The 25,992-nt window shown below is 35.6% G+C and overlaps 4 protein-coding genes across 4 annotated transcripts in view; all 4 read left to right on the forward strand.

Annotated features, from left to right (window-relative positions):
• The first annotated feature begins 1,915 nt into the window (after positions 1-1,915).
• Positions 1,916-3,566, forward strand: LOC134844408 (ribonuclease H2 subunit A-like). The gene has a single exon (XM_063861069.1). It carries the CDS (start codon positions 2,392-2,394, stop codon positions 3,349-3,351), a length of 960 nt encoding a protein of 319 aa, XP_063717139.1. The 5' UTR covers positions 1,916-2,391; the 3' UTR covers positions 3,352-3,566.
• A 2,608-nt stretch (positions 3,567-6,174) lies between these two features.
• LOC134843964 (protein SERAC1-like) lies at positions 6,175-7,971 on the forward strand. The gene has a single exon (XM_063860348.1). The coding sequence runs from the start codon at positions 6,202-6,204 to the stop codon at positions 7,966-7,968; it is 1,767 nt and encodes a 588-aa protein (XP_063716418.1). The 5' UTR covers positions 6,175-6,201; the 3' UTR covers positions 7,969-7,971.
• Positions 7,972-8,403: 432 nt separating this feature from the next.
• Positions 8,404-15,071, forward strand: LOC134843965 (ATP-dependent RNA helicase DDX19A-like). Its single transcript, XM_063860349.1, has 8 exons — positions 8,404-8,448; positions 8,687-8,877; positions 9,089-9,520; positions 9,825-10,053; positions 10,229-10,380; positions 10,877-11,060; positions 12,018-12,219; positions 14,645-15,071. The coding sequence occupies exons 1-8, from the start codon at positions 8,407-8,409 to the stop codon at positions 14,821-14,823; spliced, it is 1,611 nt and encodes a 536-aa protein (XP_063716419.1). The 5' UTR covers positions 8,404-8,406; the 3' UTR covers positions 14,824-15,071.
• Positions 15,072-22,816: 7,745 nt separating this feature from the next.
• The window catches only part of LOC134844380 (uncharacterized), a 37,831-nt gene continuing 34,655 nt past the window's right edge, over positions 22,817-25,992 (forward strand). Inside the window, exon 1 of the mRNA XM_063861034.1 lies at positions 22,817-22,825. The gene's annotated coding sequence lies outside the window, so the exon portion shown is untranslated. The remainder of the gene's footprint in view (positions 22,826-25,992) is intronic.

Genomic DNA, 25,992 nt, shown 5'->3' on the forward strand with positions numbered 1-25,992 from the left:
GTTCCACAAAATTCACCGAATGATTCACTGTTTTATGGGCGAATCCCATGTCTTGAATTCCTCGATAAGCTCGCAACTCGTCGGAATGTATGATTGATCCAGGACGAGCTACGCTCTGCATAATCGGTACGAGTGTTGCAGCGTTTCTTCGTTCCATATTTGTATAACCCCTATTGGCGGTTTATAGCTGGTATCCACAGTTCCAAAAACCCATATAGGTTGCGACCTCTGTGATGTTTTGGCTTGTGACTGAAGCAAGATTCGTCGATTTCTAGCACAATTGGGTTGGCGAGAAGTTGCCGCTGGCAAATTTCTCGAAGGGAGGCAAGCGCGTCGACAATTGCACTTTGTGAAAATCCCACTTGAGTAGCGGCATTTTTGTTTGACCCCCGCATTCCTCAAAGATAAGTAATTTGAATCCATATTGGGAGTTCAATGTTCGAGTTTTCAAAAAAAACTGTCTTTTCGAATTGATGTTGTCAATAAATCGACTACACGTCCGATTTTGGCATCTCCAGCTAAATCCATCCTTGGTTTTTGATATTTTGTCCAGTTTTGGGTAGTCTGGCAAGCTGTGCAGAGACTAGAATTTTTCAGAAGATTTTTTTGTTTAAGAAAATTTGTTGCTAATTCATTGTTTGAGAAAAGAGGCAGCAAACTTTGATGATCCATTCTCAAAAATAATATCAGTCTAGTTTCTTGTGCTTAGAACTATTTTCAAGTGGTTGTAAACATGTCTCAAGTACCCATTGAGCTTTCCGTCCCCACGCGGGAATGGGGGGATTGCTCAATTGATCCGTCATTTTGTCCACGCTCACCTGGAATGAAAAGACAACCGCAACATGCGAATTTTTTGATGTCTTTGAAACACCCGAATTTTTTTGATGCCTTTCTTTGGTGTCTTTGATGAATCTTCTTTATGTCTTTGATCAATCTTCAAGATTTCTGTACGTGAGAAATGGAATGAAGTTGTTGCTATAATGCAGGTAAGGAATGAACAATCGTACATTCAAATGCTGCGTTACACTGATTTCAATAAATTTGTTTTCGCCTCTTTTTGTCTTAACAAAGTTAGCTCTCACGAATGCCCTATTTTCCATATTACTTAGCAACCGTTTGCTGTACAATTATCGCAAAAAGTTCCGTTAGCTTTTTGCAAATTACTTAAACTAATTTTTAAAAAAATGTTCGTTTTATTGAGAGGAGAGGAGACAGATCGAGTCTTGGCGATTCGTTTTTTGTTGCTTGTGAAAAACGCCGAAAAAAATCCGTCAGACCCTTGGTGATTGGAACAATAATCTGCTACCATAATAAGTTCAAATCAACTGTACTAAAAATCGAATGCTGTAGAAAGTTTTCAACACATTTTGCCAGCAAACCCTCTAAAATTTCTCTAAAGAAGACAGCAGCAAATTGACACCTCTCTTTTATTTGTAGCGTTGTTTGAATTTTTTTCTTAATGCTTAACTGTACGATGTAAATACAGCGCCGGGCCAAGGAGTTACGATGCATTATGCAGTTTTAGGCATGTGTAGCTCTCTGACCCTATCTTATTACAAACCTCGCCTTTTTTTACCCCGAAAAATTTTTTTGGTACGCCTCTCTTGTACCAACTACAGGTTCCAATAAAGGCAGTCTTTTTCATTCAAATTTTTATACGGTTTTTTTTAGCATAAGCTACATCAATTGAAATTAGTTTTATTCACTTCTGCCTGTTTATTTTTTCAACAAAAAGATTTAAAAGTTGTTTACTCAACATTTGATGCTTTGAAATGAAATATTTTTTCTTTGAAACTTAAATTTTTTGACATTTTAACTATTGGTTAGTATGTTTTGATATTTTTTGATTTCATGGTTATATATACAAATTATAATGGAATTTTGGAATTTGGAATGACTTGGTTTTTGTTTCATTGAAATCTGAGCTTGCTGAGTATCAAGGCCAAATACGTTTGGAATAGCCTAATCAGTCAATCGTACATTGGCATCTAGTATTTTGAAATCAAAAATAACAGGTGAGGAGGGAAGAGAGGTTGGAAAAGAGACGAAATAAAATAATCCCTTGAATAGTTATCTGTTTTTTCAACGAATGGGTCGAGGCTATCAAAAACAACCTAAAAGAATTCAAAATTTCATTTTAATAGCTTGATTGATAAAATAAGTTTTTTTAAATAGATTGAAGACATGAAAAACAGCTTGATTTTTTTTCGAAGTCGCTGTTGCGAAAATAATAGGCTCAGGAAAGTTCCTAATGATTAAATGTTATAGTCTGGTGGATTATGTTTTTCACGATTTCAAGATGTAGTTTTTACGGTCCTACTTGATGCTAAAACATGCTAAACAAGAGCTATAGCTGAGTTGAGTTTTTATTTTTTTTAAAGAAATTGATAAATGGATGCTGCTGAGCTCAAAAATCTGTTTGGCGAATGTCTGGCGGACGTGAACGGCGGTGACCCATTTGTGAGGGGCAAACTAGATGCCACTTTCACGTGTGACGACAATGAGCCATGTGTTGCTGGAATAGACGAGGCGGGTCGTGGTCCTGTTCTGGGCCCAATGGTGTATGCAATTGCAGTGTGTCCACTAAGCAAGTATGAGCAACTGAAGCAAATGGAAGTGAAAGACTCAAAGGTTCTCTCGGAGGAGGAGCGAGAGACTCTGTTCCGTACCATCAACTCAAACCCAGACTTGGTCCACTGGCAAGTACATGTACTGCATGCTTCCCATATAAGTCGTAACATGCTGGGTCTCTACCCGAACAATTTGAACGCGCTGTCACATAATTCGGCACTGGGTCTCGTTAGAAGCTTGGTCGGTGCTGGAATAAACGTGAAAGAACTCTATGTTGACACAGTGGGTCCACCGGGACCGTATCAAGATAAATTCACGAAGCAGTTTCCTACAACTCAAACTACAGTCAGTGCCAAAGCCGATGATCTGTTTCCAATTGTAAGCGCTGCGAGCATTTGCGCCAAGGTATGTCGTGATTGGATAATTAGCAATTGGGAGTTTGAGACTCCCGTCTCTGAAAATGTTGAATACGGCTGTGGTTATCCGGCGGATCCGAAGACATCGCAGTGGTTGGCGAGCGAGGCTCAGCGGGACTCTCTTTTCGCCTTTCCGAATTTTGTCCGGTTCAGTTGGTCCACTGCCAGAAATGTGATTGACAAGCATTGTGTCGAGATTGAGTGGCCGGATGAGGCGGAACCGGAGAAAGTGAGTAGGAAGCGCCCAGCCAACAACACTGCCATAGACAGCTTCTTCTTCGCCTCCTCCGTGCACGAGGAAGAGCCCAAGAGACTACGACAGTACTTCGCTAACACCAGCCTCAAAACTGTCACAGAGTTGTGATAAATTATAAACCAGCTGTGGTAATAAGTGTCATTGCATTGCGCTCTTCGAAATTGTTTTTGTTCGCTTTCATTTTGGATTTTTGTGTTAAATTATAATTTTGTAATTTATGGTTCAATTTTTTAAAATGCTTTAGTGGCCAACATTTGAAATTAATTAACGTTTGAGATTTTCAGCAATTGAACGTCTGAATACTTAGTTGGAGTTCAGAAAAACTTCTAAACTAGCCACGATACTGCATGGTTTTTATTTTAAATGAGTTTTTCTCTGAAAATCTTTAGTAAATGCTCGTTGGTTGACCTGTTTACACTTGCGAGCGTAGTGTGTTAGTTTGAACCTTCTTTTATCAACCTACTTCGCAAATGAAAGTGCTCATTTGGTGGCACTTTTGCTATAGTCACAATCTGTAGCATCAGAAATTTCATAGCATCTGTTGTCTGCTTTATTTGTGGCTAGAATTTGAAGATTTTTAAGCGTCCGTGACTGGGCGGTAATAGTTTATAATTTAATTTAGTTTTCATTCTTAAAAAACGTTGAAAGAAAAAAATTGTTTCTTTTTGTGCTTCTTTCTAAATTACATAAGCAGAACTTTTTGTAATTATGTGTCCCCTGTCCAAACTACTTCGCTTATTGTTGCGCTGAATTTCCGCATTGAGTTAAGTTTTATAGGAAATTTTTCGTAGCATGCACTATATCCGCTAATTTCGTTGCGTATTCATTGCCGCGGGTGCATTCATTAATACCTGAGCGCATTTGTACTGCTTGATTTTTTTTTTCAGCCTGTCTTAGCATAGTCCGTTTCTTTTATTTCTGCACATTCTAGACTATTTTATTTGGTGAGCGACGCTCTTTTTTCAACTCAAGGCCGTTTTTTTTGCGTCTAGAACTTTCTCATGGTACCACTAATGCAGCTGAAATTAGTCAGGCTGTGGTAAACCTGAAGCTAGAGTTCAAGCGTGAGCTCGTCCTCTCGCACATTCATTGCCATGACAGGGGATCGATTGTACAAAATTTAATAGAGCAATGTAGAGCGGTTATGCGCTGGTTCAAATTTCGTGCTCACCGAAGTTTTTGTCAAAGATTATTTTCTTTTGCTTGCGTGGCGACGTGTAGCTTTGCCTGTGATTTCAAAAATGTTTTTTCGTGCCAGCTCTAAACCTGTAGTTGAGTCATTTGCCTCGATTCAATTTAGCAGCTTGTCTTTGCTACGAGCCTGCTTAGCATCGAAGAAAAACAACGCGAGCTATTAGACAAATCTGCTTATGGCCATACTTTAACAAGACTGCTCGTATACCAAGGCAAAGCCCAAAGATTTGAATGCCCCTTAACTGGCCGCTAATATAGTTTTCGTATTGTTCGCATAAATAGTTCGTTATTGAAATTATAATAAATTAAGTGAGCAGTCTCTAATCGCAGTTAGACTTAAGCAAGTACATTCTTCTGGAAATCTGAAGATTCCAGGATCAATCCGAAAGCTTTTAAAATTTTCTTTGTGTATGATAGAGCATGATAGTTGGGTCCCGAAAGTTTAGATGTGTTTTTAATGAAAAACCGGTTTGCACAGCATAAATTTAATTAAGGGGTAGGGTTTTGGGCATCTCCAAATGTTTTTCTCACCGCGTTTCACTTCAGTCATTTCGCGATTGCAAACACTGCAATTTGGTATATTCCTTCTGATAATCCGCTTTTCTCGTTAAAAAATTATCAAATTTTCATTAGAACAAGCATGTCTTACAAACGCATATTTTCAGTTTTTGGCAAGATTTGTTCTATTTTAATCAAGTTTAAACAGCTATAAGTTAGATTTTCAAGTGTAGGAAAAATTTATTTGTTTGCGCGATGCAAAACGGTAAGACCCATCTTTCATACTTGCTTTTTCACGGGACCCAACTAGCATACTTATACCCACTATTTAAAAGTAACTTGAATGCAATAATTTGAAATGTAATAGTAGTATGTGGTTGGATCGTTTTGATTTAGAGCATCTACATGATACAACGAGTCTAAAGAAAGATACCTAGCAAATACATTTCTCACTGAATTCAAAAACTGAGGCCCTTTTTGAAGACTGCGCAAAATAAATATTCGAATTTCTTTCTTCGGATCACTTTCCATTATTACACAAGTAAAGCTTGTGTGATAGTATGAACTCTCTTTTTTTCCCAACCTAAGTCGCAAATAGTGTTGCGACGCAAATATTGTTGCGACAAAATGTGTTCATTTTGAAAATGTTCATTTCGATCAATAACCAGCTATTAAGTACAGCCAATGCTAAGGACATTAAAAGAGACTATTATATTACAAATAGCACTTAAGCTTCAAGGTATCATGATTCTCTAGCGTAGAGGTAGGGAATGAGACCAGCAGCAAAATAAGAGAGTTCGAACTTGGGTAGGGTCGGATGTTTTTAATGAACTTTGCCGTATAATGTGTCCGCTTTATAAATTGAGGCATGTTAGTTGGTAAAGTTCTTTTTTTTATCCGTAATTTTTATAACTAACATTTAATAGTCTGATTTGCGATGGGACAACCTGACAACCAGTATTTACTCAAGCAAAAGATATTATAAGTCGGTAAACAATTTTCACGCTGTTTGCATACAATGTATTGTCCAAAACCAAATATTTTTGGATCGTCTAATATGCTTGTCGTCTACTTTCCTAGACGAACGTTCCAGGCGGACATCTGGAAAGCGTCTTTAAATGATTTTTTGACAGTTCAAGCTAAGTTTTACTGTTTAAAACGATCTAGAGTTTACGATAAATAAAGGATTCAGTATCGAGAAAATGAATGGCTATAAAAAGTGCTTCATCTTTCAGTTATTTATGTGCCAATCAGAAAAAGTTTGGTATGCTGTCGAAAACAGTAGGCGTGTTCGGAATCATTACGATTGGCGTAGCTGTTAAGAAATATTTAGCCCAAAATGTGAGACTTCCCTTAGCTGAACAAAGTGAAAATCGAAACGGTCCTTTTCACCGTTATTACACCATGCATCATAAGGGATTACATATCAATGAAGGACTTAAACAAGTTGGAATTACTCATCAAGCAACTCAAATAAAAGTCAATGAAAACGCCGAAATCGATTTGCCAGTGGTTCAAAACAGTTATAAAGAATTGATGACGTTAAGTGGCAAGGTAGTTTCAATCTTGGAGAAGCAGCTTCATCTTTTGAAAATAAACGAAAAATTGTATTTGGAGTTGCAGTCAAGTATCAAAGCATGGCGAAGCTTTTTAAGCACGGACGAAATAAAACCCGACGTTTCTCGGGCACCTGAAAGGTTCCAAGATTCGCTCTACAATGCGTATGACGATGATACTTTCGACCAGGAAAAAGAGCTCAGAAGTATCGCGAAGACAGAGCAACTGAAAATAATTATGTTTAATCTGGTTAATGTTTCGAATAAATTGGTGCTGTTTGTCGGACCAGATAGCCCCAGTATTACCCGGAAGCTTTTATCTGAAGTATCAGCGGTGCTTAAAATTACGAACTGTAGTACAAATTATAACGATTCATTGCTAAATGTCGTTTGCGGGAAGTTTTTATGCTCTTTGACACTCAACGAAATTGGTCGAAGTTTATTACGAAGTCAGCCTTATTTGAACAAGTTGATTACGGATTGGACAAAATCTAACTTTTCTTGTTTGAGACTGATTGGCTTAAAGTGTGTGTGGAATCTAGATAGACCCATCGAAACTATACCAGACGGCGTTTATGTTTATGAAAGCATTTCTGAAAAGAAAAGAACGTCTCTAGATATTATATGGTTCCATGGTCTTGCAGGAAGCGCCTTCTATACATGGCGCCAAGCAGGTCCAAGGAAAGACAAGTTTTTGACTTGCTGGCCAGTTGACTGGCTTGTTAACGAGATCCCTGGAAACTGTCGAATCATATTTCTAGATTACGATACTTTAAATTCTGATTCTAAGCTCGTGACCAAAACGAGTGAGTCAAAAATTGCGTCTAAAGAAAATGTAATTGAATCTTGTGCTCATGACTGTTTCGAAAAGTTAAAAAGCATAGGAATTGGTAGAGAAAATCCGGTGTTACTTATTGGACATTCGATGGGAGGTTTGATTCTCAAACAACTTCTAGTCTTCGACCACAATGAAAAAGAAACCCGTGCTTATCCCTCGCTTCTCGACAGAGTGGAAGGAATTCTATTTTTATCTACTCCCCATTTGGGATCACCTATCGCAAAGAAAATTGGATCATTGCCTTCTCGAGTCGTCAAAGCGAGTTCTGTTTTCAACGAATTAGGAGATTACTCAAAATGTATGTTGCTCAACTCGAAGTTCATGCAAATTATGTTGACAGAACCCGAAATCGATGTGATCAATGTTGCCGAGAGTCTTCCAACAGAGTTCGGGTTTGGGATTTCCTTGAATATCGTTCCCCTGATATCGGCCTACCCTGGTTTTGGGAGGTTCCGAGTGCTGAAGCTAGACCATATGCGCCTCAGCAAACCCACTGGAAAAGATGATGAGTTGTATAACCTCGTTAAAGAGTTTGTAATCAGTCACGTGCCTTTAAAAATAGAGGATTCAGATCACGAAAATCATGAATGTGTTACTTCAAATAATCTATTTAGATTTGTTAATTTAGATTACTGCTAGAGGGTTTGGTTTTTTTTCAGCCCGTTTGAGGACTATGGGCGTCCTTCAAAATAAGACAAGTGCCGATTTAGGGGTAGGGCGGCAATTCGTAACAGGCGACAATTCGTAACAGGCGAAAATTCATAACAGGCGAAAATTGGTAACAAAGCATTGGCAAGTAGAATACGCTTGCTCCGCTGCGCTTACATCCGGTACGAGAGGAATACTGCGCGTGAATCACTGTTCCCCGCTTAATCTACTGTTACGAATTGTCGCTTGTTACGAATTGTCGCTTGTTACAAAGTTTCGCCTTATACGAATTTTCGCCTCACGGATTTAGCGGCTGTCTCATATTTTGTCGTCTATTTAGTCATGCTATGTTTGTGTTGCATCGCTTTGCCTCTGTGACAAAATGTTTTTATCATCAAATGTGTGACTTTTGTGTCTTTCAGATCTGGTATGATTGGGAGAGGGCGTGGCAGAGGGAAACCGCCCCCGACTGTAAGATTCACAAACCATAAATAGTGAAGCCTTATACATGGAAATGCCCATCCAAACTACTTTTGAAAAATTTTTAAGCGGCATTTGCAGAAAAAAAGTGTTTTGTGAAAAAATAGTACCAATGGAATGGATACTGAGGACATTATATGATGAAAGTTATTAAATGTTTGGCCCGTTTCTTTTTTTGTTTTGCACCCGCTTCTAACTTGAAATAAAACATTGTGTTGTTTTGTTTTAGTCAGATCTTAACCCGGGAGCATCGGTGTTCCAACCCGCGAGTCTTTCGCCTGCTTTTGTGCCTGGCGGCGGCGGGGATGGTAAGGCGGGGCTTCCGTCCTTATCTGATCTGTCAATATCCTCCAACTGGCAACTGCAGTCGGCATTCGGCGCATACACTTCTAATTCGCAGCAAAACTCAGCTCCACAGCCGTAAGCTCATGTTGAATTTGAGAAAAAAACTTATGACAAAAATCTTGAGTGAGCTAGATTTTCAATTTCTAAAGAAACATTTTATTGCATTTTTGTAGTTTTTTTTCTCGAAACGTTTAGTTTTTACCTTCAATCTTGTAAGTTAACTGTTCGCTGCACTTTTACGAAATTAATGTGGGCTATTCAAGTGTTTTTTTTTATATTTGTTTAGGGAAACTTTCGGTAGCAATAACAATTCGTCAAACGGATTTCAACCATTTTCAAACAGCGACAACAACTCGAGTAGTTTTGATCCGAATGATGATGTTGAAAACAAGGCAGACACTTCCTTGTTAGCTAAATTAGTCTCTTCAGGACTGAAATGGGTGGATGAGAACAATGTCACAGTCACTGACCAGAGAAAAGATAAAAGCAACCCCCTTTTCGGCCAAGTTCTTTCATTCCAAGAATTAAACCTCAAGCATGAAATTGTGAAAGCACTGCAAGATATGAAGTTTGTTCGTCCCTCGGCTATTCAGAGCAAGGCTCTCCCTATTTTACTGTCTGAGCCACCAAACCACATGATTGCACAGAGCCAGTCGGGAACTGGCAAAACTGCGGCTTTTGTGCTGGCTACTTTGTCAAGAATAAATGTTGATGAAAGGTATGATTTTTTCTATTTCTCATGAATAGCCGGTTCCGTTTTTAATTGTGGTCCTTGTTCCTTCGTTAGTCAATTCATAATGTTTATTCCAGTTTATGCAATGTTTTCGGTTTCAGAATTTAAGTTTAAAAAATGTTTTTCCTGATCGTTTTTTTGTTGAAAATATCAATCGAGACAAGAGCCAATATAAGCTTTTGTAGGCTATTCTCTCATCGAAAATATACGAAGAAACTAGTTATTACTGGTTTTGCGCTCTTAGTTTTAATCGAGTTATTTCCTGGTTTGAGTCTATTGGTTTTTTTAGACACCCTCAGGCAATCCTTTTGAGTCCTACTTATGAGCTGGCGAAGCAGACAGGCGAAGTGGTGGAAACCATGGCTAAATACATGGACCAGTTCACCATGCGATACGCAGTCAAAGGAGAAAGGGTCTCCCGAGGGGATGTGGTGTCAGACCACGTGATCATTGGGACTCCAGGCACAGTGATGGATTGGGCTCTGCGCTTCAGAGTATTCGACATCACAAAAATCAAAGTTTGTAGAAAATTTAATTAAAAAAATATTGTTTGGCATTAAATTGGAGTTTGCCACAATGCCAATACAAGGCGATTTTTTTTACGAAAACGTGAAATAGTAACGCTTGAATGAATCTAAGACAAATAATCTGATTAAGAGGAAAGTTTTGATTGGTTGTAATCGGCGGCTACAGGTGTTTGTGTTGGACGAGGCTGACATCATGATAGATGCACAGGGACACCAAGACCAGTCTGTGAGGATCCACCGAGCCCTCAGCAAAGAGATCTGCCAGATGATGTTTTTCTCCGCCACTTTCTCTGAGGATGTCATGGAGTTTGCTAACAGGTACCGAACATCAATGGTGTTCTAAATCTATGGTTTTTTATATAACCAGTCAGAGACCAAAGCGAATCCCAAAGCTTAATTTTTTGAGCTTAACTAAGTTATGATTTACTTGAAAGAGCTCACCTTGCTTGGGGAGGGGGATAGATATTGCCCAATTCAATCGTTTTTATTAGGAACGGTGCATAGGCGTGCGCACAAATTTTTCTAAGGGGGGGGGGGCTTTTTTTATAGGTCGACCAATTTGATTTTCCGAGCTCTCCTAAAATAGTATAAGGACCCTCTTCTGTGAAAAAAAACTTCTGCGCCGCAGCCAATTTTTTTAAAAAACAGGCCAAAAAAAGGCGTGTTTAGACACTTTTTGGAAAATTTTGACCAAAAAATTGCGTTTTTTCGGCGCGCGCTCCACCTTTAAAATAAGGCACGCTACTGGAACTGTGTCCTTTTTGAGGTACCACACAAATAAACGAGTACCACCTGTTTGATCTGTCTATTTCAGAATTGTGAGTGACCCCGTGCTGATTATGTTGAAACGGGAGGAGCTGTCCCTTGACAGCATCAAACAGTATTACATCATAGTGAACAACGCAGAACAGAAGCTAGACTACCTCTGTGCTCTCTATCGTGGAATAAGTGTTGGAGCTGCCATCATATTCTGTCACACAAGGAAGTTCTCAGAACATGTTAGTTACCCTTGTGACTAGCGTTGTCATCGCAACCGTACCCTACTTTTTCCCCGTTAGATATTTTGCTCACATGGCATCACATCTCCTCTTGGCTTTTAGAATTCTTATATTTTTTCTAATTGAATATAGCGTTTGAAAGCATCTGCTCAAAAGACTTTTTCTTGGAAAACAGGCCTACTATTGTTTACAAAATAGAGCTAGCGATCGTAATGTCATATTACGAACTCTACTTTTATTTTACAACGCAACTCGCAAATTAAAGTGCTAATTTTTACAGATTTTTTGTTGAATAGTATTTGCAGTTCAATAGCATGTATTCTCCAATAAGTGGCTAGTGTTTGGTTTTTGTAAGCTCCAGTTTCACAGCTCTGTACGGCAGTAGTTTTTAGTACTTCGGTGTTCGAGGACGACAATTTTCACTATGGAAGAAATCAATTAAAAGTAGCATTTTGGCATGTTAGTGAGTCAAAACTTCACAATCATTTTAACATTGTTTTCTGGACTCAGCAGTTTGATTGTAATGGTATAAACTGCTGGCGTCGAAGCGCAGTCCTCAGTGGCAGTTTGAATGTTGATTTCTAACCTAATTCGCTAGTAAAAGTGTGCATTAAACGTGTTCACTTATTTGGAAATTTCACTGTAGCATTGGAAATTGCATTTTATCTGTTCTCTGCTTTGTGTGTCTGGTGTCCATTAAGCATTCGTGGCTGAGTGGTTAGTGTGTGAGACTCTTAATCTCGAGGTCGGAATTTCGAATCTCATACGTAGCCTTCTGATTACACATTATAGAGCTGCCTTTTGTCGTGTTCTCGCTAGTGTTTGCGAAGCGAAGCTTCGCCTCTGTGTTAAGCTTTTTAATGGCCCAAGTTGAAAAAAAATCCAGTAAGATTGGATTCAGATGTAGAGACACTATCCATTGCGCTTCGCTTCTCTTAAATTTTTTTTAAATTTCAGGTAGCGGCTAAGATGCGGGGTCAGGGCATGTCTGTGGCCATGTTGAATGGAGACCTGGATGTGTCCAGTCGAGTGGCAGTGCTGAACAGATTCAAAGAGGGAAGAGACACGGTCCTCATCACCACAAATGTCTGTGCCAGGGGAATTGACATTGACCGCGTATCTCTCGTCATCAACTTCGACTTACCACTCAACGACAAAAGTGAGAAAAATTAATTGGGTCTTTTCTCTTACTTCGAAAGTTGCATCATAGTACTCAAATCTGTAGGTTGAAATTAATATGGCGAAGTAAGATTTGATTTTTCATTATTTAAAACAAGCACAATTAACAAATTGGTTATTTTGGGCCATATAAAAGACAAGCCCAAAAAATTTATCTTGTGGAAAAATAGCCTAATTGACAATAAGCAAACTTTTTAGCCATGGGTATCTACTCTATCTTGTTTAGAAACTGGGCAAGTGTTTATTGTTATGGAAATTTTGGTACTTGGTTTTTTTTGGAGTTTTAAAATTATTCAAATTAAGTTTTTTTTCGACAATCATTTCAAAACCCGAATGAAGGCAAAGTTATCTTTAAGATTCGACCACTCTAGATACGAGCTTTATTACCTAAAAAATCACTTAAAAAATCGATACTACAGATCAGCACTGGTGTATAGTTTCTTCTCGCTTTTGTGTTGAGAGCAAAAACTTTATAATCGAAATACGTTTCATTTGTTGTCTAAGTTATTGCCAGTTTTGACCACCGCACCGCAAAAAACAGTATCATTTGCTTTTTTGTTCATTTAATTGCTACAATGGATTTTGAATGAAACCATCAAAAACTATCTAGGATTTTCTCGAGGGGCGGAGGTTCATAAATTATTTAAAAGTTTTGACGATTTGGATTTTCCTGGTCGACCAGCTCTCTCAAAAGACTGAAAATGCCCTATTGTGCCCACAAATTTTGCCTTACTTATATTTACGCTTGCGATTAGCAAGCGTGATCAAATCAAATCAAAATCAAAATATTGATTCGGGTTAACAACTTGCTTAACACTATCACTTGTATCATGGTTCATAATGAATTCAAACTTCTAAGCGTGTCCGGCACTTAGACCGGAGCTGAAGAATACGCCTGGGACGGCCAAGGTCGTGGGTTCAAACTGACCAGGAACTGTTTCTTTTTTCGCTGAAAAGATTCCTTTCCAAAAAAATTTCGGCCTATAGTTTGTCTGCTTATGTTTTGTCGGTCTAATTGCCTTATCGTAGAATTGATGATTTTTTTTGTGTGCGTTTTTCAATGTAGTCGCTTTTAGTATTTCAAATAGCTCCTGCTAGCCTAGACTCCTTATATTTTACTAGCCTATACTTCGTATATTTTGCCTTTTTTAGTTTTTTTTTGCTGAAAAACTATATTCGGCTTGAATGATTTCGGCCTTATTTTTTATCGGCTTAGTGACCTAATTTGGTGTCATTTTAAGGGAAGCATAACTTTATGGGAAGCATGCTTCATTCTGGATCGCACAAAATGCTAAAATTGCTCAAAGTTTTTCATGACAACAATTATAGTTTCGATTCTGCGTGAAATTATTTAAGGTAAAGTTTCGTCAGCTCAGTTGCCGCTTGTTAATTATTTTTGTTAATTTTCAATAATTAACATCGATTGTGTTTGTGGACGTATTTTCTGCAAAGAGAACATTTTGAGTTTTGTTAAGTTGTGGTTTTAAAATTTTTTTTTTGGATTTAGTGGCTTTCTTTCCTGTCCGCTAGCCTGCACTATTTACACTTGCGAAGCGAGTGTATTAGTACGAACCTTCTTTTTTCCAACCTAAATTGCAAATAAAAGTGCTTCTTTTGGTATAAATTTGAACAATAGGCTGCTGTAGCAGTATAATGTCATATTTGCTTTGATATTTGGTTAGTAAAAAGTTAACTCAGTTGATGCATTTTTAATTCATCAAATGAACTGAAAAAAGTTAATTGTTTCAAACAGCAGTACAATGATAAAAAGCTTGATTTCAGAAATTTTCCAAATCAATGTATCTAGCAATTATTTTTGAAATGCATAATTTGCACAAAATTTGGCTTTATCCTTTCCAATTTATTACATGCAAAATTGTGTCTTTTTGCATTTGGTGTCCCTTTTGCGGCATCGAATTGGCAATCTATTAGCATATGTAGCTTTGTTATTAGAGGCTAATTTTGGGGGAATTTAAACATCCGTGGCTGAGTGGCTAGTGCGTGAGACAAAGTTGCAAGGTCGCAGATTCGATTCCTACACGTAGCCTAGTTTTTACTAGTTCGGGGCTTATTTCACTTGATAAAGCTGCTTTTTGGTCGTGTTGTAGCAAGTTTTTGCGAAGACAATTAAGCATCCGTGGCTTAGTGTGTGAGACTCATAATCTCTAGGCTGCAAGCTCGAATCCGAGACGTAGCCAAATTTTTACTAATTTGAGGCTTATTTCTTATTTTTCTTATTGCACTCTTTAGAGCTGCTTTTTGTCGCGTTCTCGCTAGTGTTTGCGAAGCGAAACTTCGCCTCTGTGTTTAATGTTGTATCGCAAGTGGTGCGAAGCTCCGCTTCGTCTGTGTTTTTTCTTAAATAGTTAAAAAATTAAAAATTTAAATTTATAATTTTTTTTCAGAACAACCAGACATGGAGACTTATCTGCACAGAATAGGACGTACTGGGAGATTTGGAAGGAAGGGAATGGCCATTAACATGGTGGAGCCGAGACACCTGCAACACATTGAAGCCATCGCACAGCACTTTGGCAAACCCATCAGACGATTGTGCGAAGAAGATATTGAGTCTCTAAACTGAAACTGTTTTAACGGCAACTGACATTTTTGTAAGAATCTGATGTAGTTTGATTTATTATTCAATGATTGATAAAATGTTAAAGATATTTTGTTCGGTTACAGAAACGGCTGGAATTGCTGACTTGAAACAAACAAAAAATCAGCAAACTGAAATGATTTAAATATTTTTCTCGCTGTTTTGAAACTGTTGATTTAAACTTTATTGTGGATGTTATTCCTTCCATTTCGAAATTTAGTTTATAAAGTACGTTTTACAATCAAATGAAGAAATCTCTTTATTAATTAATATCGAAATTCTTTCAAAAAGATGAATCAGAAAACGGTGTACATTCGCCAATTGTTTCGAGTTTTTGTGGAACTTTTTGAAAAGCTTGAAAAGCAAGTTGATTGTCAATATTTTTAAGAATTGTGTTTGGAAGTTGCTTAATCTGTCAGCCATCCTTATCTGATGAGCACTATAGGTTTTGTTTTTTACTTTGCGATTAGCAAATAGTTTAAAAGCGTCGAAATTTCTTAGATTTTTGGAAACTATGGAATTGCTTCTCGTAGTACAGCTTACATGCAAGAGCAGCTGGATTTTACAGGTCTATCAACTCAAAACATTTGTTGTCCAATACTTAAAGATTTTTTTTCCTTTTAATAGTCATAAACGTAGTGAATACTCTTATATATATCTTGGCGATTTTTTGTTTAAGAATAATGAACGTAGTGAGTACTCTTCTATAAGTCTTGGTGATAGTTTGTGTTTTTTTCAGGAAAAAGTTAAAATTTGTTCACTCTCAATTTTGATTTTTCTGGTTTGGCTCGATTTCTTTTTCAGTTAATTTCATTTCTTTTGTCAAAATGAAGACAAAATCCACTATCGAACTGCAAAAATGTACAGGTAACAAAAAACGTGATCGACTCCTTATTTCGAATATGGAAATTAATTATCTGAGTTCCCTGCAAAATAAAATAGTTTTACTTATTGATCCAGAATTGGGCTAACTTGATCAAAAGTATGTCAATCATAAATTGTTCTACAAAATAAAGAGCTTTAATTCCATCTATTTTTTAATCGAAATTCAAAAGTTGAAGGTTTTTCAAAAGACAAGTCAGTTTTTATTAAGTTTCTTTGTGTTCATTGCTCTCCAACTGACAGTTTTCTTTCAGGAAGAAGTCCTAAAATTTGGCGACAGTTGGAAATTGTAAGCAAAGTAAGAAGAGAAATTTTATACTGTTTTCTCAGTTTGGTTGTAAGCAAAGTAAGAAAAGAAATTTTACCCAGTTTTCTCAATTTGGTTTGATTTGACCAAAAAATGATAATGATATTTGATTCGAAATTGATTACACTTGCATTTAGAAGGGTTGTTGCAAGCAGGTACTAGACTTTTTTCTTGTTAATAACTTTGTTCGAAGAAATTACAAGTGAATGCTTGCTTTATTATCAAGTCAAATTATTTTTTTTAACTGAAAAGTTTTGGCTATTACAAACTATCGTCTGTATGCTTACTTTTGTCAGCTTAGTACCCACAGAAATGACTCTTTTGAATGTTCAGCTTCTTCCTAGCATGTCAAATGCTTTCTTTACACTTTCATTTGGTGCAGGTTTTTTTTCGAAAAAAAAGCAATTTCCATAATTTTTCCTAACAAAAACGATTATTTGAAGGTTTTTTCAAATGTTACTTTGTCTTATCATTTGCTTTTAGTCATAATCATTCTTTCGCTGTATGGTTTTTAAAAGCTTTTCTTCGATTTTTTTGGAAAATATTTTTTGCTTGGCTTAAAATGTTACGCGTGTTACAATACCATTTTCAATTTATTAATTCAAATTCATTGGATTTTTTTTTTCAAATTTCAATTATATGAAATAAAAGTTGTTCTAAGATATACAATTAGTCACTACAATCGAAGGAAAGTGATTCATGCGTGCGCTTTGAGTAAAAAAAATTGCATACTGCTTAACCTGGAATAGCTTCTGTAGGTACACTAAGATTTTCCCCCCGATATTTGAAAAAGGGGAGGATCATCGCCATGCAAAATGAAATGCCACAAGTAATCATCGGGAATGGATCTAGCGAAATATCATATCAGAGCTCTTTCAATTGCGACTCGAACGACATAAAATTGTCAAGATTGAAACTAGTTTTCTGTGAATGAAATCAATTATTGTTTCCTTCATTTAAAAACAGTTTGAATTCATTCTTCAAAAGTTGATTTTTTCATAAAACTACTCAGTTTTTTTGTTTTTTTTTCGTTCATTGAATTTTTTCAATTTTATGATTAAAAAATTTATTTTGAAGTGATTTCTAAAGCTATTCAAAATAGTAGTGCATTTTTCTCTGAAATTTGACAGCAGGACTGCGTATCACAAAGTTTACTCTCAAGTAGGATGTTACTCACAAGTTGCTCAAAAGACCAGCAGTCTCGTTTTAAGGTGTCTTAACAGCATTTTCCTGCAGATAATTTTTGCAAAGATTGTCATCAGGAAAGTCTAACACGGTTCGCATGGTCGCAATTTTCACGCTTGCTGTAACACATTTATCGATTTACCATGTCAAATTGTCTGTTTTTTCCCAAATTTCCTTTCTTTGAAATAAAAAAGGTTTAGCAGTCAGTATCCAAGTGATGTAAGATATTCCTTCGTGTGTATTGCCTAAAACATCCACAAAATGCTCGCTGAAAATTTTTTGTAGGTTTCTTTGCATTTCTTGTTTCTTCGTTGTCATTTTTCCTCCGTTTCATGTTTATTTCGAGAATTACGTGCAATAAAAAAAGGAATAATTAATGTATGTTTAATTAAATTACATAATATGAATTTTTCTCACTGAGATATAAAACTTTATTATCAAGCCGTTTTTAAACCTGTTCATTTATTGGAAATAAAAATTAGCTGCTTTATTTAAACAGCATTATCTGGTTCTGCATGACATAGTGCTTTCATTGCTCATTAATTTCCATAGGAATGGGTATATTTGTCAAGCAGCTTTAGCGCAACGGAAAAATTGAGTCCCTATGAATCAGAAGCTTGGCTTCTTCTAATCCCCGCACTGCTTTCGTTCCCAAATAGGGGTTAACTTAATGGTTTTTTTGTTTTATCTGGCTTCAAATCTCATTTATGCAGTTTTTTAATTGCATAAGCTGCAAATTGCATATTGCATTTATGCGATCTGATCTGGATGTTAAAAATTCTTTTACGTAAAAAGCGTCCAAACTTGCAAACTCAAATTAGTTTCCTTCTAAGCCAAAGATCTAGTTTATCAAATATAATAATAACTACAGCATATACCATTGAAAACAACTGACCTCGTAGTTGTTAATTAGGGCAAAGTTGATACGCTATTTCAATTCAATGCCGACAGCTAAAAATAACGGATATTGTTAAAAATTTCCTCCCCTATTGTACCTAGTTTCGAATTGTCACCCCTATACAAAGAACTAATTCAACGGTTAAGCATTTGTGAAATTTAAGACTATTAAAAGATACGCCCTTTTTCAAAGAGGGTTAAAGGGAGGTAGTTAGAGACCCCAACGACTGGTATTTTTTTGAACAGCTGATTCACTTGATTGCACTGCATTATTAACAAAATCGATGGCTTAGTTTTACGATTCGATCTATTTAGATAAACCTAGGCTAAAAAAAATATATATATATAACAACAGCAACGTTCATCTGATCAAATTTAGTTGTTTTTAATTGAAATGATGAATGCAATTGAGATTTCCGCGCTGACATGATTTAATCATAAACATAAACTGTTTCCAAAACATATATCTAACACTTCTTCACTTTTTCTTCCTTTAACAAAAAGCGGATCGTTTTGGTAGATTTTGGTTGCCAGTTGTGTCGATTGGTGATCTACCAAAACTATCTGATTTTTGTTAAAGGAAGAAAAAAGTGATGAAATGTTAGACATATGTTTTGGAAACAGTTTATGATTATGATAAAATCATGTCAGCTCGGAAATCTCAATTGCATTCATCATTTCAATTAAAAACAACAAAAACTGATCAGATGGACGTTGCTGCTGTTTTTAATTTTTGTGAGTTCATGAGTCTAGCGTTTTAGTTTTTCAAGTTTCTTAAATTTTCAATTTTCAAATTTTATCATTTTTTTCCAATTTTTATACACAATTTTATTTTTCTACCCCAAAATTTTTGATAGTACACACACACCAGAATATTTTTTATCCTTTCTCTAGATGTAATTATGTTGACTTGGTTAACATAGATACAAATATGGAAAAGTTATTTTAAGATTTGGTTATTATTTCTTAATTTATAACATTATTTTATTTTAAATCTACCTAAAATTGAGGCATAGCATGAAGTCGGTTTAAAAATTGACTAAAAGTTTCATTATTACATAAAATGCGATTCACTGCGGTTGATGTTGTCAAGCTCAGTATGACTGTTTTTTGTAAAATTTTAAAATCTAAAATCTAAGCTATAGGAGGGCACACAATTGAAAAGACTTTAACAAAGCCCAAAGTAAACATTTTGAATACTTTTTCATATTTTTCCTTATTTTCCGAAATTTCTTGTCGAAAATACTCATCAAGAGCTTTTTGAGCTGTATTTTTTTTCCCGACAAGTGGTTTAAAAAAAAGATTTCTGCCGGTGGGTTTCGTCAAAATAACTTAAGAAGAAATCAATTACACTGGTAGAAATCTTCGACTAAAGACAATTTCTGACGGACTTCTGAAAAATTTTAGGCGTTCTGAAAAAACTTGGCATAACGGACATTACCATTACCAGTGTGATACTTATATGCAACAAAATACTCAGTCCCATAGATAAAAAAACTGAACGTGAAACGTAAATTAGAAAAGAAAATAAAAAATTAAAACCTGAACTGCCTAAATTTAGTCATTGCAATATCACAAAAAATTAGTGGTTTTTTTACCACGATCTAAAATAGGGTCGTAGCGTAAAGTTTGACTAGATCCAGCCAGATTTAACATTGTTGGGACCAAACACTGGCCACTGCACAGTATCGTACGAAACTTTTCATTCTGCTCAATATAAATTGCCTCATGATACGTTCTAAGAATTGCACAATAATTTAAATATTTTTTTCGTGCGTATTTTTTTCGTGTCTCAGTTATGATTGCATAGCATAAAATTTGTCGACTTTATAACCTGTTTTTTTTATGATCTGTCTACTTTTTGCTAAGTAACCCATCATTACTCAAGCAGTAATATCCCACGAATGTACTTAAACAGCCGATGAGGAATTTCAATGTATAATTTTGAACCAACATCTTTACTGAAACAGAAAAGTGAAATTTTAAAAAATGTATAACGTTTCTGAGAAATCCAACAAGCATATCAATACATTGACAGTAACCTCGGGGTAATCTGTAAAAGGTTTGGGTTACATGTAAATTGTCTGGAACTTTGGGGCAAATTGTGTACATGTAGTTGAATGAAATCTGTATGCGTGAAATTTAGAACCGGCGAGCTAATTTCTGTGTTCTCTTTTCAGTTCATACTTTGCGTCACAACGTGCAATTGATGAATTTCAGCGTTACTAAGAACCGTTTTTTTTAGCATAACAGTTTTTTTGGCAGAAAAGACAAAAGTATGATCTATTATAGGGTGCGTATTCCTAGGTCCTGAAATGAAAAATCATTCCCAAGGGTCCCAGAATAAAAAACCAGTCGCATAACTCCAAAAACAGTCGCAAAGCTTCACGGCGATAACCGGCTCTAAAGTGCGTTTTTAGTCCTAGGATCTATTTAACAATCCCCCCTTCAAGAAAGGGGGGAGATTGTTGAGTAGATTACTTGCAGCGAATTTTCGACCAATCACGATGCAGCAAAATTCGAATTTCAAATGCAACGCTCTAGTGCTAATTTACTGCTTTTATTTATAGGGGTGGCAATTCTTTAGTAGATACCCAAAGGAAGGACGATTTTTAAGTCGATCCAAAAATCGGTCTGCTAAAAAACCGTTCTGTCAAAAGCTTAGCACCAATGTTACTGAAGCAGTAAATTTGAGACTATCCATATGGTTTACTTTTCTCAGAAATACTGCTACGCAACCATCGACTCTGTAGGTATAACTGTAGGATTTCTGAGAAAAGTAAAGTGGTTACGTAGCAGTGTTTAGACAACCGCGTATTCATACTCGTCAGTAAGCAGACAAATACTCTATTAACCAATCATAATCGAGGCTAGGAAGAAAAGAATAATTAATAATTATTTACTTCGTAAGTTTGGTTTCTCATCTCGATTCTGATTGGTTAATATAGTATTTGTCTGCTTACTGACAAGTATGAATACGCGGTTGTCTAAATACAGACCGCACTCCACAGTCGATATAATTGAAAGTTTAATTTTAACCACACAGCGTTATATAATGATATGTCTGGGATATACTCGCGCATATTATTCCAATTGCTAAAGATTCTTTTTGTTCCGACTTTCGATACGAAAGTAACGGAATATTTGTGCTCGGGGTGCGTTTTTTTTCTTCAGACAAATTTCGACTTTTTAAGTAGCCATTTTTGACAGAATTTTTTTATATCATTCGAAAAGTATTGTTGTCCTGAGCTAAAAATTGAAAAGATATTTCACCTGTGACCATTTTTCGTAAAGTTACGGGGGTTTAAAGATTGCCATTTTGGCCAATTTGGGACAATTAACGCGCGATATATTTCGCGCTATTAATGCGTAAGCGGATATTTAATCCGTCTTAGAAATCGTTCCAAATTGGTTAAACGAAGCTTATTTACCATAAATGGTTTGTTGTAAGGAGCGAAATCTATCCTTTTGTACTTTATATGGCATGTGGGGGGATGATTTTCATAAAAAGTTTTAAATTTTAGAAGAAAAAAAATTTTCATTTTATTTCATTTCATTGAATTTTTTAAATGTTATTACTGCTCCATTAACCCTAAAAGGCAGTCGGAACATTCAGACAATTACCTCACGACTTGTCAACAAAACTATCAATTTCAAAAACAAAACAGTCTAAACTAGTGGCAAAACAAAGATTTACGCGCACAATAACACTCGTGTTGAATTGAAGCGCAGCGGAGCAAGCGGTTGCTAATCGCCAATGCCGCGTTTGAAGTTAGCTATCACACTTTATAATTGTTCTGAGTCTGCTAAAAAATCGGTCTGCTAAAAAACCGGTCTGCTAAAATCCCTAGGCCCATTTTGACGGTTATCTGAAAAGTGCTTACATGTATTTGTCTATATTGTCTCCCAGAAAGCATTAATCTTATGTGAAGATAAACAAACCATGTTGCTTGATCGAAGGGGCTTTCAACAGTGTCAAAATCCAACAATACCGAAACTGAAATTGAGTTCAGCAGTGCATAAAATTGATGATAATTGAAAATTTTGAATTCCTTTTGTAAATTTTTGGCAATTTTGCGTTAAAACTGTTTTGGTTTGGAGCAAAATTGAGAAAAAATTTTAAACAATTGCTGAGTTAATTATTTGTACAGCAAAATTATGACGGTGCACTTTTCTTTAAGTTAATTGCGACATCAATTAAACTGGACAGTTTCTGTTTTCGCCTTCAGCTAACTTTGAGTTCCATTATTTGCCACTAATTTGGGCTAAGTAAAAACAGTTTTCAAATTCAATTTCGGCACAAGCTTCTGCCGAACAAAAATTTTTGGTGTAAATATACCAGCCGAAGTATAAACCAACAAAAAAAGCGCAGGAGATGTAACCTAGCTGAAACATTACGTCATCTGGTTAAAATTTGCAGGACTTACGTGTCTCTTACACTATTGATACATAAGTATTATATAACAATTACGAATTTTCGGCTGGTTTGTATAGTAGCTGGTTTACACTTCGGGTGGCTTACACACCACAAAAACTTTCGGCACTGTTGTACTTTGGCACTGTTGTACTTTGGCACCATTGTACTGCCTCCCTTGCAGATAGCAAATAATCATCTGATTTCAGGGTGGACTTTATAAGATACTAATTCGATCATTGTTTATTTGGACGAATTTTATTTGTCAATTGTCTGCTCCTCATAGCACCATCAAATAACAGGTATGAATTTTAACATTTATTTAATTAGTTCAGTCCAGTTTCTGGTAAGCTCATTTAAATACCGATACTCAAAGTTCGCAAGTTCTACGTTTTTTAAAATCCCCTGCTTGAAGTTTTTTTGCAGGCGATTTCACGGCGTCACAAATCAAATACTTTTATTAAAACACTTATCATTCATGAAAAGTTTCCTTTTCTACAATTTCGTAGTAAAAACTGTTCATTCGTAGTGAAACCTGTATGAAATCTCTATGATAAGCTGTTTTTGTTCATGAAAATTGTTTGATAAGCATTTTTTTTCATGAAAATGTAATTACTAGCATTTTTCCATTAATAAAAATTTAACAACAATTTATTTTTAGTTCAAAACTTTGCAATTATTCGTGTTAAAAACATCCACAGGTTAAGTGAAAACAATCGCTTGATTGTCAATTCAAAACAATATTCGAATTATTTCTTATGGGTTATTAATTTTGTGTCAATAAGAAAATCTCTAGAAAAGAGACCTCTTGAACACTTTGATCCATCTGAACACAAAGTTTCATAGAGATCCTTTCATATTAGAGGAAAGGTTCCCGCGGTTGATGAAAAATAAATCTTCCGAATCAATCATAAAACTAAATCAATTTTGCTTCTTGTCGATTCTTATTAGTTAATACGCTAGATGTCCACTTTATGAAGTGTCTATTTTATGACTTGTCTATTTTTTGCTATGTAACCCTTTAATATATTAACGGGCCATCAAAAGTGCACTTATAGTAGAGTTTGTTGTCGGCAAGGCAACTATTGTACCCACGTAAGGAATCCCTCATGTGCAAAAGACAGAATGCGCGAAACATTGTCAACCAATCAGAGCTCAGTATTCAAAAAATTCAAAAGGAAAAAGCGCTAAAACTCATGAATTTTGAACAGTTTGAACAGTTTAAGCATTCGGTCCTTCACGTATGAGAGTTGCCTTTGTACCCATTCAGTTTCAAATACGTTCCAGAAAAATTTAATCAAACACTTGCTCTTTTGCATTTGTTGCTTCCGATGTAAAAACTTGAGGGGAGCAGAAGGATATTTGTGTTTGAGTTTTTCAGCTTCCAAAACTGTAAAACAGATACAAACAGCAAAATAAACTGGTATGTATGTATTTTTTAATGTCCAGTTAATTAGATCATCAAGTTTGCCAATCATATACAAGACAGTCACAAAAAAATCTACAAAAAGTCTCAAGATAAATTTAAATACACTTTTTGGGGTAGCGACAAATTTTTCAACTTAAAAACAATTTGGATCATTCAAAAAGCAAGCTCAGATTGTGGTAAAAATATAATATCCGGAATATGTGGGTTCAATATAACACCACTTGACCATCAAACAAACTGTTTGTTGTGATCAATTCGTAAAGGGAAATGAAGGAACTATGGCGTACGGTGTTTTTTTCCGATGCTTCTTAACTCAAGGAAAATTAAAAGTTTGTTATGATATCATAATTAAGGTACCGTTTTGAAGACCTGTCATCCACAATTTAAATAACAGTCAGAACTCCATTTTGATGATCATCAAATGACCTGATTTGTAGAGCTTACGTAGTTTTACTAATACTTATAACTCAATCTGATTGTGCGACCTAATTTAGTCGCATTTCAACAAGAAAAGTCACCAATAATTTAAAAAGAAACAATTTTTCTTTCAATTTTTGATTTATTCTCTCCTAATGTCGTTTTAGAACCCGATTAGTAATTATACGGGTTTCAAAAATGTAAAATTTATATTCAGTTTGAGAAAATTTTTCAATTTATCAGACTTCTTTGCTAGGAAGGTTAAAATAGCCGCTACTGGTTGTTAATTAATATTTCATTTTTCGTTCTAAATTTTGATCATTTCTTTTAAAATTTAAAGCTTTTAAGCCTAGCTCATTGCCCCTAATTTGCCTAAAAAAACTGATCGAAAACTTACTTTTTCAAATGATAAAAAAATTTTTGTTTTTAAAATATTGTTCATTTTTTTTCAAATTCATTTTTTTTCAGCAAAAGCTTCTTTACTACTTTTCACATTCAGTTTTTGACCCATTATTATTTGTTTTAGTGGTGAAATGCACAAAAATCTCAAGATCTTCCATTTGAATTCCAATATTAATTTTTTTTCGATATTCCCGAAATTATTTTTTTTCTAGAAAGTTTTATTTCCAAAGCACGTATTCTTTTTCATGAAACTTCTCTTAACTTTAATTGAATTGCAAGTCTTCGAGTTCTCACAATTCAAAATTTTTCATGACTTTTTGCCTGCACGGCTGTCTGCACAATTATTGTGGGATAACTAGCCGATCGTAAATAGTAATGACAGTAAATTAATTAATGCTTTTGATCGCATTTTTGGCTGTGTTTTTTTTTCTGAAAATGAACATCAGTCAAGAAGAACTTTTTAGATGTTATTTTCTAGTTTTTGTAATTCGATTTATTTTTTTTAAATTTCCGGTGCATGTTTTGTTACGCTTGACTTTTCTCGCATGTGTTGCAAGGCTCAGCTTTGCCACTGCTGTTAAATAGTTTTAAGTGGATCGACATATATCGAGTTAACAGCGCCGAAAAAAAATTCGTTCAACAGTGCCGAAAATGAAAACTTTGTTCAACAGTGCCAAAAAGTTGAACAGATTAAGTGCGGCAATCCAAAATTAAACGATAATCGCTTACAATCTTAGGTGACAATTTAAGATTTTGAGCGATAAAATTTGCAAAAATGATTGTTTAATTTGCAATTGCAGACATGTCTCGCTCTTTAGAAAATGCAGTTCAATTATTCTGAAATTGTTCCATCTTTTTCGGCACTGTTGTACTTCGGCACTGTTAAGCGCCCCCGTTTTGTGATTCGTATTTGCCAAAGTTGTCTTTCTTTCCGTTCTTTTATTACTCGCACTTAAGTTCAAATCAAGACAGGACGACTGGAGGAACCAAAACTTGATTGCTTACCTATGATTATTGTTTTTTTTTCTATATAAAAACTCAAAATTGACAATTTTCATTTCAAGTTAGACAAGAAAGCTGGCAGTTTGCTACCAAATTAAAGAGTTTTGCTTACGTTGTTTTTGCATTCTGCTACTTTCAATAAAATATTGAAGAAAAAATTTAGACTTTCTTGACGTTCTGTGAAAAAATTGACACTTGCAATTACATTTTGTTTTTCAA

This window comes from Symsagittifera roscoffensis, chromosome 4 (genome assembly GCF_963678635.1).
Source record: "Symsagittifera roscoffensis chromosome 4, txSymRosc1.1, whole genome shotgun sequence".
Classification (NCBI taxonomy): domain Eukaryota; kingdom Metazoa; phylum Xenacoelomorpha; order Acoela; family Convolutidae; genus Symsagittifera; species Symsagittifera roscoffensis.